General features: G+C 39.1%; 1 protein-coding gene across 1 annotated transcript in view; it reads left to right on the forward strand.

Moving 5' to 3' along the window:
* SUCO (SUN domain containing ossification factor) overlaps nucleotides 1-13,810 on the forward strand; it is a gene marked incomplete at its 5' end in the record, with an annotated part of 38,403 nt that overhangs the window by 13,856 nt on the left and 10,737 nt on the right. The window contains 12 exons of the mRNA XM_084266206.1: nucleotides 148-293; nucleotides 3,428-3,568; nucleotides 3,747-3,897; nucleotides 5,853-5,973; nucleotides 6,180-6,304; nucleotides 6,777-6,844; nucleotides 7,461-7,568; nucleotides 8,666-8,771; nucleotides 10,455-10,475; nucleotides 10,689-10,744; nucleotides 11,721-11,812; nucleotides 12,552-12,617. Coding sequence (XP_084122332.1) covers nucleotides 148-293; nucleotides 3,428-3,568; nucleotides 3,747-3,897; nucleotides 5,853-5,973; nucleotides 6,180-6,304; nucleotides 6,777-6,844; nucleotides 7,461-7,568; nucleotides 8,666-8,771; nucleotides 10,455-10,475; nucleotides 10,689-10,744; nucleotides 11,721-11,812; nucleotides 12,552-12,617 — 1,201 coding nt within the window. The remainder of the gene's footprint in view (nucleotides 1-147; nucleotides 294-3,427; nucleotides 3,569-3,746; nucleotides 3,898-5,852; nucleotides 5,974-6,179; nucleotides 6,305-6,776; nucleotides 6,845-7,460; nucleotides 7,569-8,665; nucleotides 8,772-10,454; nucleotides 10,476-10,688; nucleotides 10,745-11,720; nucleotides 11,813-12,551; nucleotides 12,618-13,810) is intronic.

Genomic DNA, 13,810 nt, shown 5'->3' on the forward strand with positions numbered 1-13,810 from the left:
TAGAACTTCTAAAACACTGTACTAGGTGTCTTCATATGAATGCTTGTCCTGGTGGCCCTGTGGTATTTAGTTACGAGCTTGGTGAAGGCACTAATGCTTTTCCTAGTCAGGATCTGAAAAACATGTTCATCTGCAATGTTTTCACAGGCTACAGAACTGAGTGAAGCGAGCCAGCCCGAAGCTGAGACTCCGTCTGCAGTCGATTTAAATGAAGCTTCGTCTGGCGTAGTTGCAAGCACTGAAAACATTTCCAGTTCACCTACCTCAGAGATACCTCCAGCCTCCCAGCCCGAGTAAGCTTTGTTTCCTTATTGTTTTGGTTTTGGAGAGAATATCAGTTAGTCTGATGTTAAAAGGGTAGGGATAAGGTTCAACTGCTACATGATTCTTTTGCTGTTGTGTGGTTTATGGTGTCAGTGTAATCAAATGTGCCATCTTTTATTCCAGACATGGATTAAGAGTTGTGTACTTGCATGAAGTGGCCTGTTATTGCCGTTATCAGCTTCTAAGCAGCTGCTTTGATGAAAAAAAATCTTAAGTTCTTTATGTACTGGGTAATCTGTACTGCAAAAGCCCTCAGGTCTTAACTGTAAGCATTTCTGCCCTTTGCAAATGTGGTTTTACATCTGTGATAACAAGCATCAAGGCTGCTTCAGCAACGGCCTCGGCTTTCAGGGAAGGAAGAACTTTGCCGAATTTTACTCCAGGACTTAGAGCAGTCTAAAATAAGTTCTGACATGAAAGGACTTTTGATGAAATAAATTTTAGTGTGAGCACAACCAAGTCAGTCTGTAGTTCTGATATGTAGTAGTATATTGCAGATCTGCCTCTGCTGCAGGCAGTCTTCAGGAGTGGATGTGCATAATTTAGCTTCCCTTACATTGGAACGCTGTGTGAGCAGGTGCAAACTGTTGTATGGAAATTTACGTCTACTTCTAGGTACTTTCACAAAATCCTCCTGTGGTTTTTAAAGTGTTTTAAGGGGAAATATATTCTTCTGATTGCTGATAAAGATCTAGTCCTTTGGTAGATTAAAAACATAACACATCTAAAGTTTCGGAGACTTCTCTTGTCCTTGGTTTTGTTTGTTTTAAAAGTATATATTTTCTGGTTTTCCAAATTCAGTTTCTCTACCAAATTTAGTTTCTTTACCATATAAAAGGTCTGCAAACCTTGTCTGCTGACTGATCTTGCCCTGTCTGTGAGGGCTAATTCTTGAGCACCTTTTGGTACTTCCTAGTGTCTTTAATTGCAAGTATTTGAAAATCAATGTACCAAATACTGCTGTCTTTACAAAGCAAAACTGGAATATAATTTCAGTGTCTGTCCTTTTTTATAGCTTTTGTTGCCTACTGTACTGATTTGCTTATCTAACAAGGTTCAGGATGTTTCTATTCGACCTTCAGCTTAGTATCTTGCAGTTGTTGAAAATAGCCTTGCTGTTGTAGCTGTGGAATATTGGAGTGATGCTTGGCAGTAGTGTGGAATACTGTGTTAATGCTTGGCAGTAGTGTTCTGACACTAGTACCATTTACAGGCATAAAAGTGTAGATTGAGTAGGGGAGAGATGCATATTTGTACAGTATTTCAAACTTTGGTTTAGCTTTAAATAGTAATAGGTGCTCTCTTTGTTCTCCAATATCCAAACCAGCTGTAGTCCAACTCCATACTTAAACAAGAGCTTTAAAAAGACTCAGCTGCATTTGTTATCTCCAGACAGCATTTTTCCTGTTTCAGATGCTGATTCCCATCAGTATAACAAAGTCCAGCTCCCTTAGGTGTTGCCAGTCTGACCTCTTCGTCAGAATGTTCTGGAAGTAATATTATTCCAAACCCTTTTAACTTTGTAATTAATCTTCTTTTATGACAGCACTGATTGCAGCTTTTCTATCCAGACTCAAATCTGGGGAAAACTTTAAAAATAATGTGAGCTGCTCTTCTGGCTGCAAGTAAGGACAGCTGCTGAGCAAAGTGAGCTTGGTGATGCACTTCAGAAATTAAGGCCAAGCTGCTAACAAGTGGAATTATCCAAAGGAGGGGGAGCACTACAGCTTTTGGGCTTGTGCTACTCACCTTCTGCCAAAATGAGTTACTTGAGGCCAGTCAGGTTCATGCTTGTTCCATAATTTATTCAGCTGATGGTAATTCATGCTGTCACCTATCCACTGAGATCACGAATATGTGGAGCTGCTTGATTTTAAGTGTAGTGGTCAATGTTACTTCAGTCATTGGAGTGTTAAATGCAGGACTGATCCACGCATCTCAGATGTGTGTTTTGGGGCATTTGGAGAAGTTACTCCTCTGTTTGGAGCTAATAAATTTTTGTATTCATGCTGTTTGGTAGATTTTGCTACATAGCAAGAAGTCTTGAATATCTGTGAGGCTTTTTGTTTATGCTGTGGGAACCTTATCATGTGAGAGGTACTAAAACTGGCTCCCTGGGTTTGTTGCAGCTGCTTCTGTGGATAATTGTAGCAGAGAGTGAACCCAAAAGATCCCCTTTTAAGTTGCTGACATGCTGTTTGTGTTTTGGCAGCTCTGTATCATGATATTGGATTAACCTAGTTTGCTGCTGTTGAAGAAAGCTTATGTTCAAATTTGAGGCAGAATAAAGCTTTTGTTTAAATCTGGTTTATAACCTTCTAGATCAGTATGAAAGTCATCCCTGTACTGGAGAAGAGAGGACAGTCACAGAAGTTATTCACTGAAAGTTATTTGTCTGTTTCCTCCTCCCCACCCATTCCATTGTTTCTGAAGAGTGTATGGGGGGCTTTCTTCTTGGTTTTTACCCTCATCTGATGGGGTGTGTTCAGCCTTTCTGGGCGGGTAGTAGTAAGCTGGTGGTAGTGTGGCTCGTTGGGGCTGCTACTGGTGCAGATAATGGTCTAGTGGGTTACATCATTTTTCTTACACCAGCACAAAAAGAATAATATAGTGCAAAAGAAGTTTGACTGGCTCTACCATATATTGGTTTGCTACCCCTTTTCTTCTCTAGTTTTAGCCAGATCTGTTCTGACTGCTGCCCATTGACTTGGGAGCTTTCAGTGATGGACATAATCCTGTGTTTGGTTCCTTTGAAAAGGGGTGATTGCTGGCAGTCAGGTAACACAAAGCTGTTCCTAATGTGTGCTGGTGATGGGAAAATTTATCCATTGCAGTGTTTGGTAAGATGTTAGATGAGAGATGTGCAGGATGAGAGGCTAGCTTTGTGTCCTTTGAGACAAGTAGTCTAGAAAAGGAAATTCCATTCCTGCGTGGGTACAGCAGAGAATGCAGTTCCACCAGTGTAGCATACCCCTCATTCCTCTCTTAATGAGTTCTGTGAGAACGTTGCTTTTCTAAAACTTTCAGGTATCTTTAGGTGATTGATTGCAAGGCTTGCTTGTGTTATCACAAGGTATAAAGCATGTTACTTCTTTCCTTTCAGTGCAATAGAAAATTCCCGTGCTGATACCCCTGTAATCAGCTCTAGTGAAACGGAGCAGTTGGAACCTGACTGTGATATTGGTGGGACACTTGAGACTGACCCTCAGAGTGAGCCTTCCTCTTTTGTCAGTCCACCAGAAAGGTGAGTATTGAAGTAGGCTGTGAGCCTGAATAATTTAAGGGTAATTGTTCTTTTCTGCCCTGGCCTTGCAACAAACATTTGCATGTGCTTGCTTCTCTACCTATTTATCTGTGTTTAATAATGCATATCGCTGAAAATGCGATCACTTTATCTGTCCTAATACTCTGAAAACTTTCAGCCTTGCAGGTCAACACATAGAGAACATATCATCTTCACATGGCAAGGGAAAAAAGACAAAATCTGAGTTTGAGTCAAAAGTTTCAGCAGCTGAAAAGGGGGCAGATGAGCAAAAATCTGCCCTGAATGCCTCAGAGAACTTAAAAAGGGAGGTAAGTCACACTGATACCCGCTTGGTACATGGGGAGCCTAATGCCCTGTTAGGTTATCACCATTGCTCAGCATGAGTAATGTCCTTCACTCTTTCTGATTGCCACGTGTAAACATGCAGCTGTCATCCTGTGAGCGCAGCATGCAGTTCTGATAGTGCCATCTGAACAAAGCCCTCATAAACTGGGAGAAAAGGGCAGCAAGGTTGATCCATGGGCACACAACAGCTTTTTCTGACCCAAGTCTTCAAGTACAAAACTTGGGGACATCAAATAACTGCCTGGAGCGAGGTCCAGAACAAATGTTCTTTGTGCAACAGATAGTGAAGGTGGGACTCTCTGCAAGATGCTGTGGATGCTGAATATTTTAACAGATTTAAAAGGAAAAGGAAGGGGGTGTTGTATGGTCCAGGTAATCATGTAGAAGAGAATTCACAGGATTGAATCTAGACTGTCAGGAAGTTCCTGAGTAGCAAGGAGATGGCTGGAGACAAAAATGATATTTGGAAGAAATACAGAACACTTGGTATGTTTTTTTATTCTTTCCTAGGAATCTCTTTTAGCTGCTGTTAAGGTGGGATACTCTAGCTAGACAGGTCTTTCATACTTAACTGCTTTTATGCTCGCATTGTGAGGCACTACCTAAAGGTTACTTTTAAAAATAGGTCAAGAATGACCAAGGTTGTGGTAATACCATTTTTTGCTATTTTGGGATCACATTTAAACTGTCACTAAACTTGTTTAACTCTCTCTTCCAACTATGAAGTTCTTCCCAAGATTATTGAACAGAGTACAGCACGCCTTAAATCAATTACCTGTAGTAGGGAAGAGTCTTCTAAAGAACTTATCACAAACACACTGGGGCAAATTATTAAAGAAAAAACCCAAAAGCCAAATAAGCCAAGATGTTTTATTTAACTTAACACTTCAAAGACACATGCAATTGACATAGTTCAGGCTTTGGCCTGTTGTCATAGTTAAGCAAGAGCATGATTTGGCATTGCTTGTTGTGTTAGCTTACCACTTTTGCACTGTCCAAGGAGCATCTTATATCCTGAACTTTCTTGGGAGAGGAAGATAGAGCTTTCTTTAGGTCCCCTCATTTCTAAGTGTATGTGGGGTTGTATTTTTGGGTACACCAAATCTAAAATTCTGTTGCGGTGTAGTCATGTGAAGAATTCTCTTGCTTTTGCAACATGTGTGGGCTTGACTCTCTTTTGAGGGCTTTCAGCTGTAGAACTATACGTGAATAATTCTTGCTTTAAATGCAAAGAAAATGTCAACCTACAAAGCAGTCGTTCTGGAAACTACCTGTAAAATGTTGTCTATGAATAACCTCTACTCTTGAAATGTCTAGCAAAAATTTTGCACATCTGGGGGTGTGCTGGAAATGTGTTTGTACAAAGAAGTTAACCATATGCTGTACTGTTTCAAGTCTAAACTTAAAAGGGTTGCTGCTCTGTCAAGCAAATCCAAAACATTATGTCTTTTATCATGAAACACTAAATAAAGGTTTAAAATGAATAATTGTTTCTGCTGTTTTCTGAGGTGTTCAGAAACTCCAGAAACCCTCTGGAATGCTGTCATGGCCAACATCCATATTTGGACATTTCTCTTAAGGGAAAGCTTTTCTCCTTTGGAGGAAAAGCAAAATTCTTGAAGAAAAACAGACTTTATGAGGCAGGAGGCTTATGGCTGGCTTAAGATGTGTTAGTTTAGCCAAAAACTATACCAGCCTCTGAATGAAAGAATCCATAATTCTGTGAGGAAAATAGTTACACATTTTTCTTCTGGTTTGTGAGCTTACCTTGGCACTAAGTTTTTAACATGAGTTCAAACAAAGTACGTGCTGTTGACTTGATGAGAGCAGGCTCTCTAAAAAAAGCATTTCAGCTTCATCTTTGTTTTCATTGTTGGTACTGAAAAATATTAACAATTGGTGGCTCTTCATTTTGCAGAAAGACTATAAGAAAACAGGAGAAATTGATCCTACATCAGTGATAACTCCAAAGGACCCTGGAGACATTCCAACATTTGATGAATGGAAGAAGAAAGTCATGGAAGTGGAGAAAGAAAAGAGTAAGCTTGGGCTTTGGTTTGGGCTAAATATGGGCCACTTGAAATTTGGATAGCAAATTTGGAACACAGCCTGGAATGTCGTTTTTCTACTAAAACTACATAATTAATAGCATTTATTTTATAGAAGCAGTGAGCAGCAGTTCTCTAAAAGTGAAGACTGCTTGTTTTTGTGGCTGCTTATAGTAGCAATATTTTCTTGTTCCCAGGTCAGTCAATGCACCCTTCTGCTGTTGGTGGGCAGCATTCCACAAAAAAGGTCCAGAAAAATAGAAATAACTACGCCTCTGTAGAGTGTGGTGCCAAAATTCTGGCAGCAAATCCAGAGGCAAAGGTAAGTAATTTGCTAACTATTAGTGTGTAATATTTCAGCTTGCTCTTATGCAGGGAGGGAGTACAAAGCACAATTACTTAAAGCTGAACATGGAACTCTGAAAGTAATCTTTAATTTTTGTGTTTGGGTTTATTGTGATTTTTTGACTTAACAAAAAACAAACAAACTCTGTCTCTTGTTTTAAGAGGGATTGCTATAGAAAAATGTACTTTAAGTAAACCGGATGGGGTGCAGAGGCTGCAATCAGAATGGAAATTGAACAAAGCTGTGTTAAATAGCTTGCCATAGTAAATAATTTATGATTGCCCACACATGCTGGACTGTCCCCTACATGTTCTCTTGCTTAGAATGTCAGGAAAGTTGCTATTGGTCTATGTAACTAATGTCAAACTTATTTTTGGTTGGGGGGAAGCCTTGGCATGCTGCATTAGTCTCTATAGTATTATAGATACTAATTCTTTTCTTTATACAGAGCACTTCAGCTATATTGATGGAAAACATGGACCTTTATATGCTAAATCCTTGCAGCACTAAAATCTGGTAGGTTACTGTGGTTTGCTTGTATGACTTGAATCGTTATAGTTTCCCATCATGATGGGGCTGTACGTATCCTGTGGGACTGACTTAACTTTGGTGTGTCTGCTTGAAGTATTTGTGTAAGGAACTCTGAGGTTATTGTGCCCCCCTTAGAATTCTGTCTCTAATACTTGAAGTAAGTTTAAGAGGATAACTTTAGTATTTGTAGTTTTGGATAATTATAATCTTGCAAAAGATAAAGCACCATGTGTTCAAGTAAAGATTTTGTTTTCTTTCCCCAGCTGTCAGATAATTGTAGGGCAGGGGACTGTCATTTACCATGTACGAACTGGTATTTCAGGTGTGGTGTAAAGGCTTCTTAGCTTTAGTTTTTAGTTCTGTGACTACTTGCCTACCAGTGAAGCTTCTTGTAGCTGCAAGAGCTCTCTAGAGTTACTGGTTGTGCAGTAAATGTCAGTAGTGGCTTTGAAGGGTGCAGCGATGCCCTACTGTACAGCATTTTTGTAGTGTTGTTTTATACCCAGTGAAGGATGCAATAACAAGATAAAGGGCTGAGGATTCTAACTGTTCTAGGAAAAGGGCTTGTTTAAAATAACTCCTTTTTTTTTTTTTCTTCAAGGTTTGTTATTGAGCTCTGTGAACCAGTCCAAGTGAAGCAGCTTGACATTGCAAATCATGAATTATTCTCTTCCACTCCTAAAGACTTTCTGGTGTCTATCAGTGACAGGTATGTTATCAAAACCTGCTCTTTGAATGAAAAATGAAGTAATTATTAAAACAGCTCTGTAAAACATGATCTCTGTATGCCTGTTGTTGTGCAAAGAGTAATTCATTGTGAAATTACCTGGATTTTTCTTGTGCATATTATCAGTCACTAGCTTTTTTCTATGGAAAGGCAACTGTGAGGTCCTAGAAGAGATGGTTTGAGTTCTGTCCATGCTTCCTGTAGTTTTTCTTTGCCACCTTAGAAATAAAGAGGAAAAACTTGTTGAAAAGTAGCAACGAAGCAGTAGAAGTGATACAGTAGCTAGGTAGTGGATGGCCTATCATAAAATGAATGTCCCTTAACAGAATGCCACTGGGGATGTGGGGTGTCTCCTTATCGCTCTAGACCATTTTTACATGGCTTAGTTGGTCTGCAGTGCTGAACTGTGTCAAAAAAAAATAAATAAATATCCCAAACTATGTAAAAACAAAAGTGCACCACAGCAGAAGTGGAAGGGGTGACAATACTGCTGGTTGGTTGAAGGGCTCATTAAAGGGCGGCTTTATTGTGTTGTAGGCCATGTTGTACCCCCAGCACTTTTGGAAGAGAGCAGATTGTTCTGGTATGTGAAAGAGGAGACACTTGTACTGACTTCAGTGCTCAGAGTGTGTGGATTCTGATTTTCCACACTTGATCTGTTGCCTGTTTCTAACTCCACTTTGCTCACAGTTTTTGCTGCTTGCTTACAGTAACATTTACAACCTATCACTTATGTCATGTTCCTCAGTGTTCATCTGAGAGCTTTTTCAGTTCCAGAAACTTTTCTGTAGGCTGTTGAATTTCAGTAATTTGATCAAGTAGAGTTTCATCTTGAAGGACTTGCACGCTGTAGTAAGCTTGTGAAGAGATACTGCTGAGGCTGTGTTGGGACTAGACTTATCTTGTAATTCCTCTTTCCATGAAAAAAACCCCAAACAGGGGAAATACCCTGTCTCACAACTGAGGGGGGGAAAAAAAAGTATTTCTTCTGTGAAAAGATGTTTTGAGAAACATTGACAAATGTCTGTAAACAGCAAATTCTTGCATTTCATTTGGTGACTTCATTGTTTCTTTTCTAGGTATCCAACAAACAAATGGATTAAATTAGGTACCTTCCATGCCAGGGATGAGAGAAATGTCCAAAGCTTTCCTCTGGATGAACAGATGTATGCAAAATACGTTAAGGTAACTTATTAGTGCAAACTCCAGGCTTCTCAGGGAAGGGGGGGTTTGCTGGGCTTACCCTGTGTAACGAAGCACCCAGATAAACATGTTATTGAAGCATGCTCTACCATTAATTGTGCTAGTTTCATTAATGGCCTTCAGTGTGATTGGCCACATGCTAAACCCTGGTCACCTTCCTTGAGACAGCAGCTGAAAGGATCTTGGGAAGCACCTGTTAACCTTCTGTCCCAGTACTTACTTAGTTGCTATCTGAATTAAGAAAAATCCAGACCATGTTCTGTTCTGATTTAACCAGCTGTCTCCTGAGCTGTTGAGTTCTGGCTCTCATGGGTAGACTACAAGTGCGGTTTTGCAGTTATTCAGTCGTGCTAATTAATTAGGCTTACAGCTACTGGAGCACGTGCAGAGACCTCTCTGCCTTCAAAATAATGTGCAGTAAGCAATCTTTACTCAGGAGACTCAAAGGGAATAGAACTTCATTGATAATGTGGCACTTGGACTGGGATAAAAGCTTTTGTGAAAATATTGGGATGTAGTAGAGGCTTAAATTCAAATAAAATACAGACTTTTTAGGTCCTCTAGTCATGTGTAACCTTCTAATTATGGTGCTTGCCAAAGTAATCATAATTTTTGTTTGTGCTTTCATGGAGAAGTAGCTATGAATGATGGTTATCTAACTTCTCTACCCAGAAATTCTGCATGAGAAATTCTGGATGAAGATTTCATTTATTTTTAATTCTGCTTTCTGGCTGAATTAGTGCCTTAAGGTAGCTGGAAACTTTCTTGTCAGTGAAGTTCCAGAAGTACACTAGATGCTTCAGCACTTAATCCCTTGGTGGATACTGTGTACTGCCTTCAGTAGTGTAGTGTAGCATGGTAAAAATCTGAGGGATGTTTCTGTCATGTTGTAACTCTATAGCATGACAAGTAAGCAGGTTCTAAGTGTGCCTGGTATACAGAAAAAGAATCCAAAAAATGTTTTCATAAAGTCTGGATTTTACGTGGGTTAATGGACTCATATCAAAATGAAAAGTACTCCTACAACCAAGTGACTATTATGGGAGTATTCTTGTGGCCTGTTACAGTCCTTCATTGTTAGCATCCACATAGCATAGTGGTCAAATAAATGCATTCTACACTTGCCAGTTAATTTAGATTAAATAAACATCAGTGTGTAGTCAGGTTCTCCCTAGAAATACACACATGACTGAAGGTTCCAAATGTATCATCAGATGCTCTATCTATACATGTTCTTCCAGAGGTGTGTCTTTAAACTGAAGCATGTTGTTGAATGTGAAGGAGCAGCAGTTCAGAGAATGCATGCTGTTTTTTCTTTTGAGTGACTTTCTATAATCTGTGCTCTTTAAGGGAAGTAAAATGCCTAAATTTAACTCTTCAGTATTCTGTCTGAAATCATGCTGCCTAGAAAAACTGAGTAACTTAATTTAATTGATAAAATACTTGTTGCATGATACCTTCTATCTGCAAGGTACGAGGGCTAAATGAAATCTTGCTACCTAAGGCAGATGAAGTAGCATCAGAACTTTATCCTTCATAACTTGTCTTAGGCGTTTTTAGTACTGAATTAAAACCAACAAAACTCTGTAGTTGCCTGTGGCATGTGTTCAGCCTTTGTACTGACATCTATTTTTTGTTTGTTTGTTTTCCTTTTTCTTGCTTCAGATGTTCATCAAGTACATAAAGGTTAGCAACCTCTTCTTTGGAATGATGAATGCATGGGGCTTGGGGTGTTCTCTGCTGCGACTCAGCACTTTAATGCATGGCAAGATCAAATCTTTCCATTTCTTTTCTGTTATGGGCAATCTACAAATCCATTGAGTAAATTGCAATTTCAAAGATATTAAATGAACTGTTGACTCTACATCTTTAGAGTTTTAAGTACCTCTTATTCTTTAGGTGGAGTTGATATCACACTTTGGATCGGAACATTTTTGTCCTTTAAGTCTTATAAGGTAATTTCTTGTTTTGTCTTTCTGCCTCCTTGCAGTGAGGATTAGCATGTTCTAATAATAGCTGGGCAAGAAATTCTAGCTTGTGGTATATTTGTTAGTTGCAGATAGTGTGAGTTGAAGTAGTGGCATAGCATGCTTCACATCTGTTTAAAGAAGCTTTGAATTCTTTAATTTGATTCTTCTGTATGTAAGGGATAGTTTATATTTGGGGTTGTTGGTGTTAGGAAACAGGAGTGTGAGCAGCCTTACAGGAGGACGTGAGCATTTCAAGGCTGCCCAAGTGAAACAAGGAGCAAGTGGTGAACTAAAAGGAGCAGGTGTGGTGGGTGTTTTTAGAAGCTGCCCTGTTGCGTGGCACCCCAGGTGCATACAGTTAGTAATGCTTGGAGCAGCTAAATCAGAACAGCTCTGTATAGATGACAGAATAATCAGCCTGTGTGCTGCACCTAAAAAAACAATTTTAATTCACCTGTCAGAGCTCTGTCAGGACTTGAACCTGGGAACTTCAGTGTTGTAAGCCAAACCATTTTTTCAGTTGATTAGACTGTTTTAAATTAGATTGATTTGATTTTTTGGCAGATCACATCAAAGAACATAGCGTGCAAGGTGAGGTAGTTGTGAATAGGTAATCATAAAGTTGGAGCTGAAGTGGAGGTGTAAGAGCTCATGGAAAGCTTGAGACAAGGAAGTCTTGATATGAGTACAAGTTAAATATGGATGGAAAGTCACTTTGGAATTCCTAGAATTAAAAATGGGGTCTTCATTTGGTGCAGAACTTGAAAGCATGGACTTTGTGGGTGCAAGTTTTGTCTGCTGCTTGGTCTTGGTTAACTGAAGGCAACTGTTGCTCATCTTTGCTACATTTTACATAAATATTTTATATTCCTTATCTAATTATAAATGATATCAAGTAATTACATTATTAATAGACTAATATTTTATACACTAATATTTTATTTTAAAACTCTGTTCATAGGGTATTTGGTACTAGCATGGTTGAAGAGTATGAAGAAATAGCTGATTCTCAGTATCAGTCTGAACGACAAGAACTCTTTGATGAAGATTATGGTAAGCAAACAATTTCTGCATCTTTAGCCATTCAGATGTGTCTTGTGCTACTCTGGTGACTTGTCATTCCTTGCATATGCTAAATGATTTGACTGCTAAATTTACGCTTAGTCTTGTTGACAGTAGTTGAGCAGTTCTGGGCTTATCCAACAATCCCTTTAAGTTTTACACAATGTGTTCTAACTGTTTGGAGGGTTGCTTTAAAATGCTCATAAATAAGTCTCTATTTCACTTGGCAGGCTAGCCAGTAGTATCTTCTTCTGCTGACAGTAGTAAAGGATAACTAAAAAAATCAAAATTGTTCACAGAGAACAGCTTTATTCTTAACATCCATATCCTGTTTCCCAAGATTGATTGTATGATCAGTGCAGCAAGCAATTGGGAAGGTGCTTATTTTGGCACTCAGGCTTTGTGTTTAAATAAAAAATATGAAAAGACCTATCTCCAGCCCTCATGGGGTGGGGAGGGAAGCTTATAAAAAGCTCAGTGAGCTGTTTGCTGCATTGATGCCATGAATTGTGGGGAAACTGAAGCTTAAACACTGAGCCTCCTGGGGTTTCTCATTGCTTAGCTTGATATTTCAGTATGTGCTATCTGACCTCTGACTTTATTTCTTGTAGTTTTGTTTTCACAATGTCAGACTGACATAGTTGAATGACATTTTAAGTCTTGGGGTTTATTTTCTTTGCTTGTGATACATATAATTTTCATAGTCATAAGTGTTCTTCTTCATGCCTAGATTATCTGTTGGATTATAATACAGGGGAAGAAAAATCTTCAAAAAATCTCCTTGGTTCTGCTACAAGTGAGTATAACTTATTAGAAACAATACTGGTGTGCTGAAACAAAGAGCTACTGGGAAGTAGAATGACATTTTGTCAGGCAGCAGCTTCAACTCTTATTTTTATGCTGAAACAAATTATTGTGATTCCTGTTTAATTCCTGCAGAATTGGAATTTGGGTTATCCTTAGTGTTTGAAAAATAGAACCGGTTCTAAAGATCTCTATTTTTTTGAGTCTTTGCTTTTTCTGTACCTTAAGGATTAATTACTTAGTCACTGAAGCTAGTGACTTGTATAGGGCTGCAAATAACTAGTGCTAAAGTGCTGTAGAACTTTAAGTACTCAGAACTTGGAAACCTGTGCTTAGTATGGTACCTTATTTGTAGGAGGCACTGTGAAGATTTACTTTGTATAGGGATGGAGAAGCTCTTTCTGAGAAGATTGTGTAAATAGTGTAGCTTCTATGCTCTTGATAAGAACTCTGGGGTTTTGACTGTATCTTGTCACTTTTTTCCATTGGAAACCCTCCAGGTTTAGGAGTTTTGGCTAGGAATGCTTGACTATTCATGCTTAATGGTATTCTTAACTGCTAAATTATTTAGGGTAGCATCAGCTGCCACGCACTGCTCTAAAGAGCCCTTAAATGCTGCACCACACTTCCTTCTGCCCCAGTTAGTGAAGATTTGTTACTGTGGTGTAGACTTGCACTCAGAATTAATGTTGTTTGGACTCAGACTTTTTTCATCCCAGCATGGATCAGAGCTGGAGTTCTTTCCTGTTGCTTCCTAGAACGTCATTGTCACTTAACTCCAAAAATGTCTTGGCTAGGAAGATTGCACAGCTCAATGCAATTTTCAGAGGGGAAGAGGACAGTGGAAAGGCAGTTTATTTCTAAGTGTTAGCCTCTCTCAGAACGGAGAAAGCAGTTTCTGCTTCCCTGACTGCTTATCTTTTATCTGTGGCTTTCAAAGTTTCAAGCTGTCTTAATGAGACACGTTCACATGTTCTGTCTGCAAGTGCACTTCTGCAAGTCTTGTGTTCGCTGTCTGAAAAAGGCAGGGACTTTTCTACTGCTTTTGAGAGTATTAAATTTAAGATGAAAAGATTTGAAATGCCTGTTACTGCTCCTGCTTTAGAAGAACGGCTGAGCACCAAACATTGTAGTGGTTGTTACTTAGTTCTGGCTGGTGGATCTTGTTGAGACCTTTTGCCTCTG

The sequence above is a fragment of the Gallinula chloropus genome (genome assembly GCF_964237585.1).
Source record: "Gallinula chloropus genome assembly, chromosome: 6".
NCBI lineage: Eukaryota > Metazoa > Chordata > Aves > Gruiformes > Rallidae > Gallinula > Gallinula chloropus.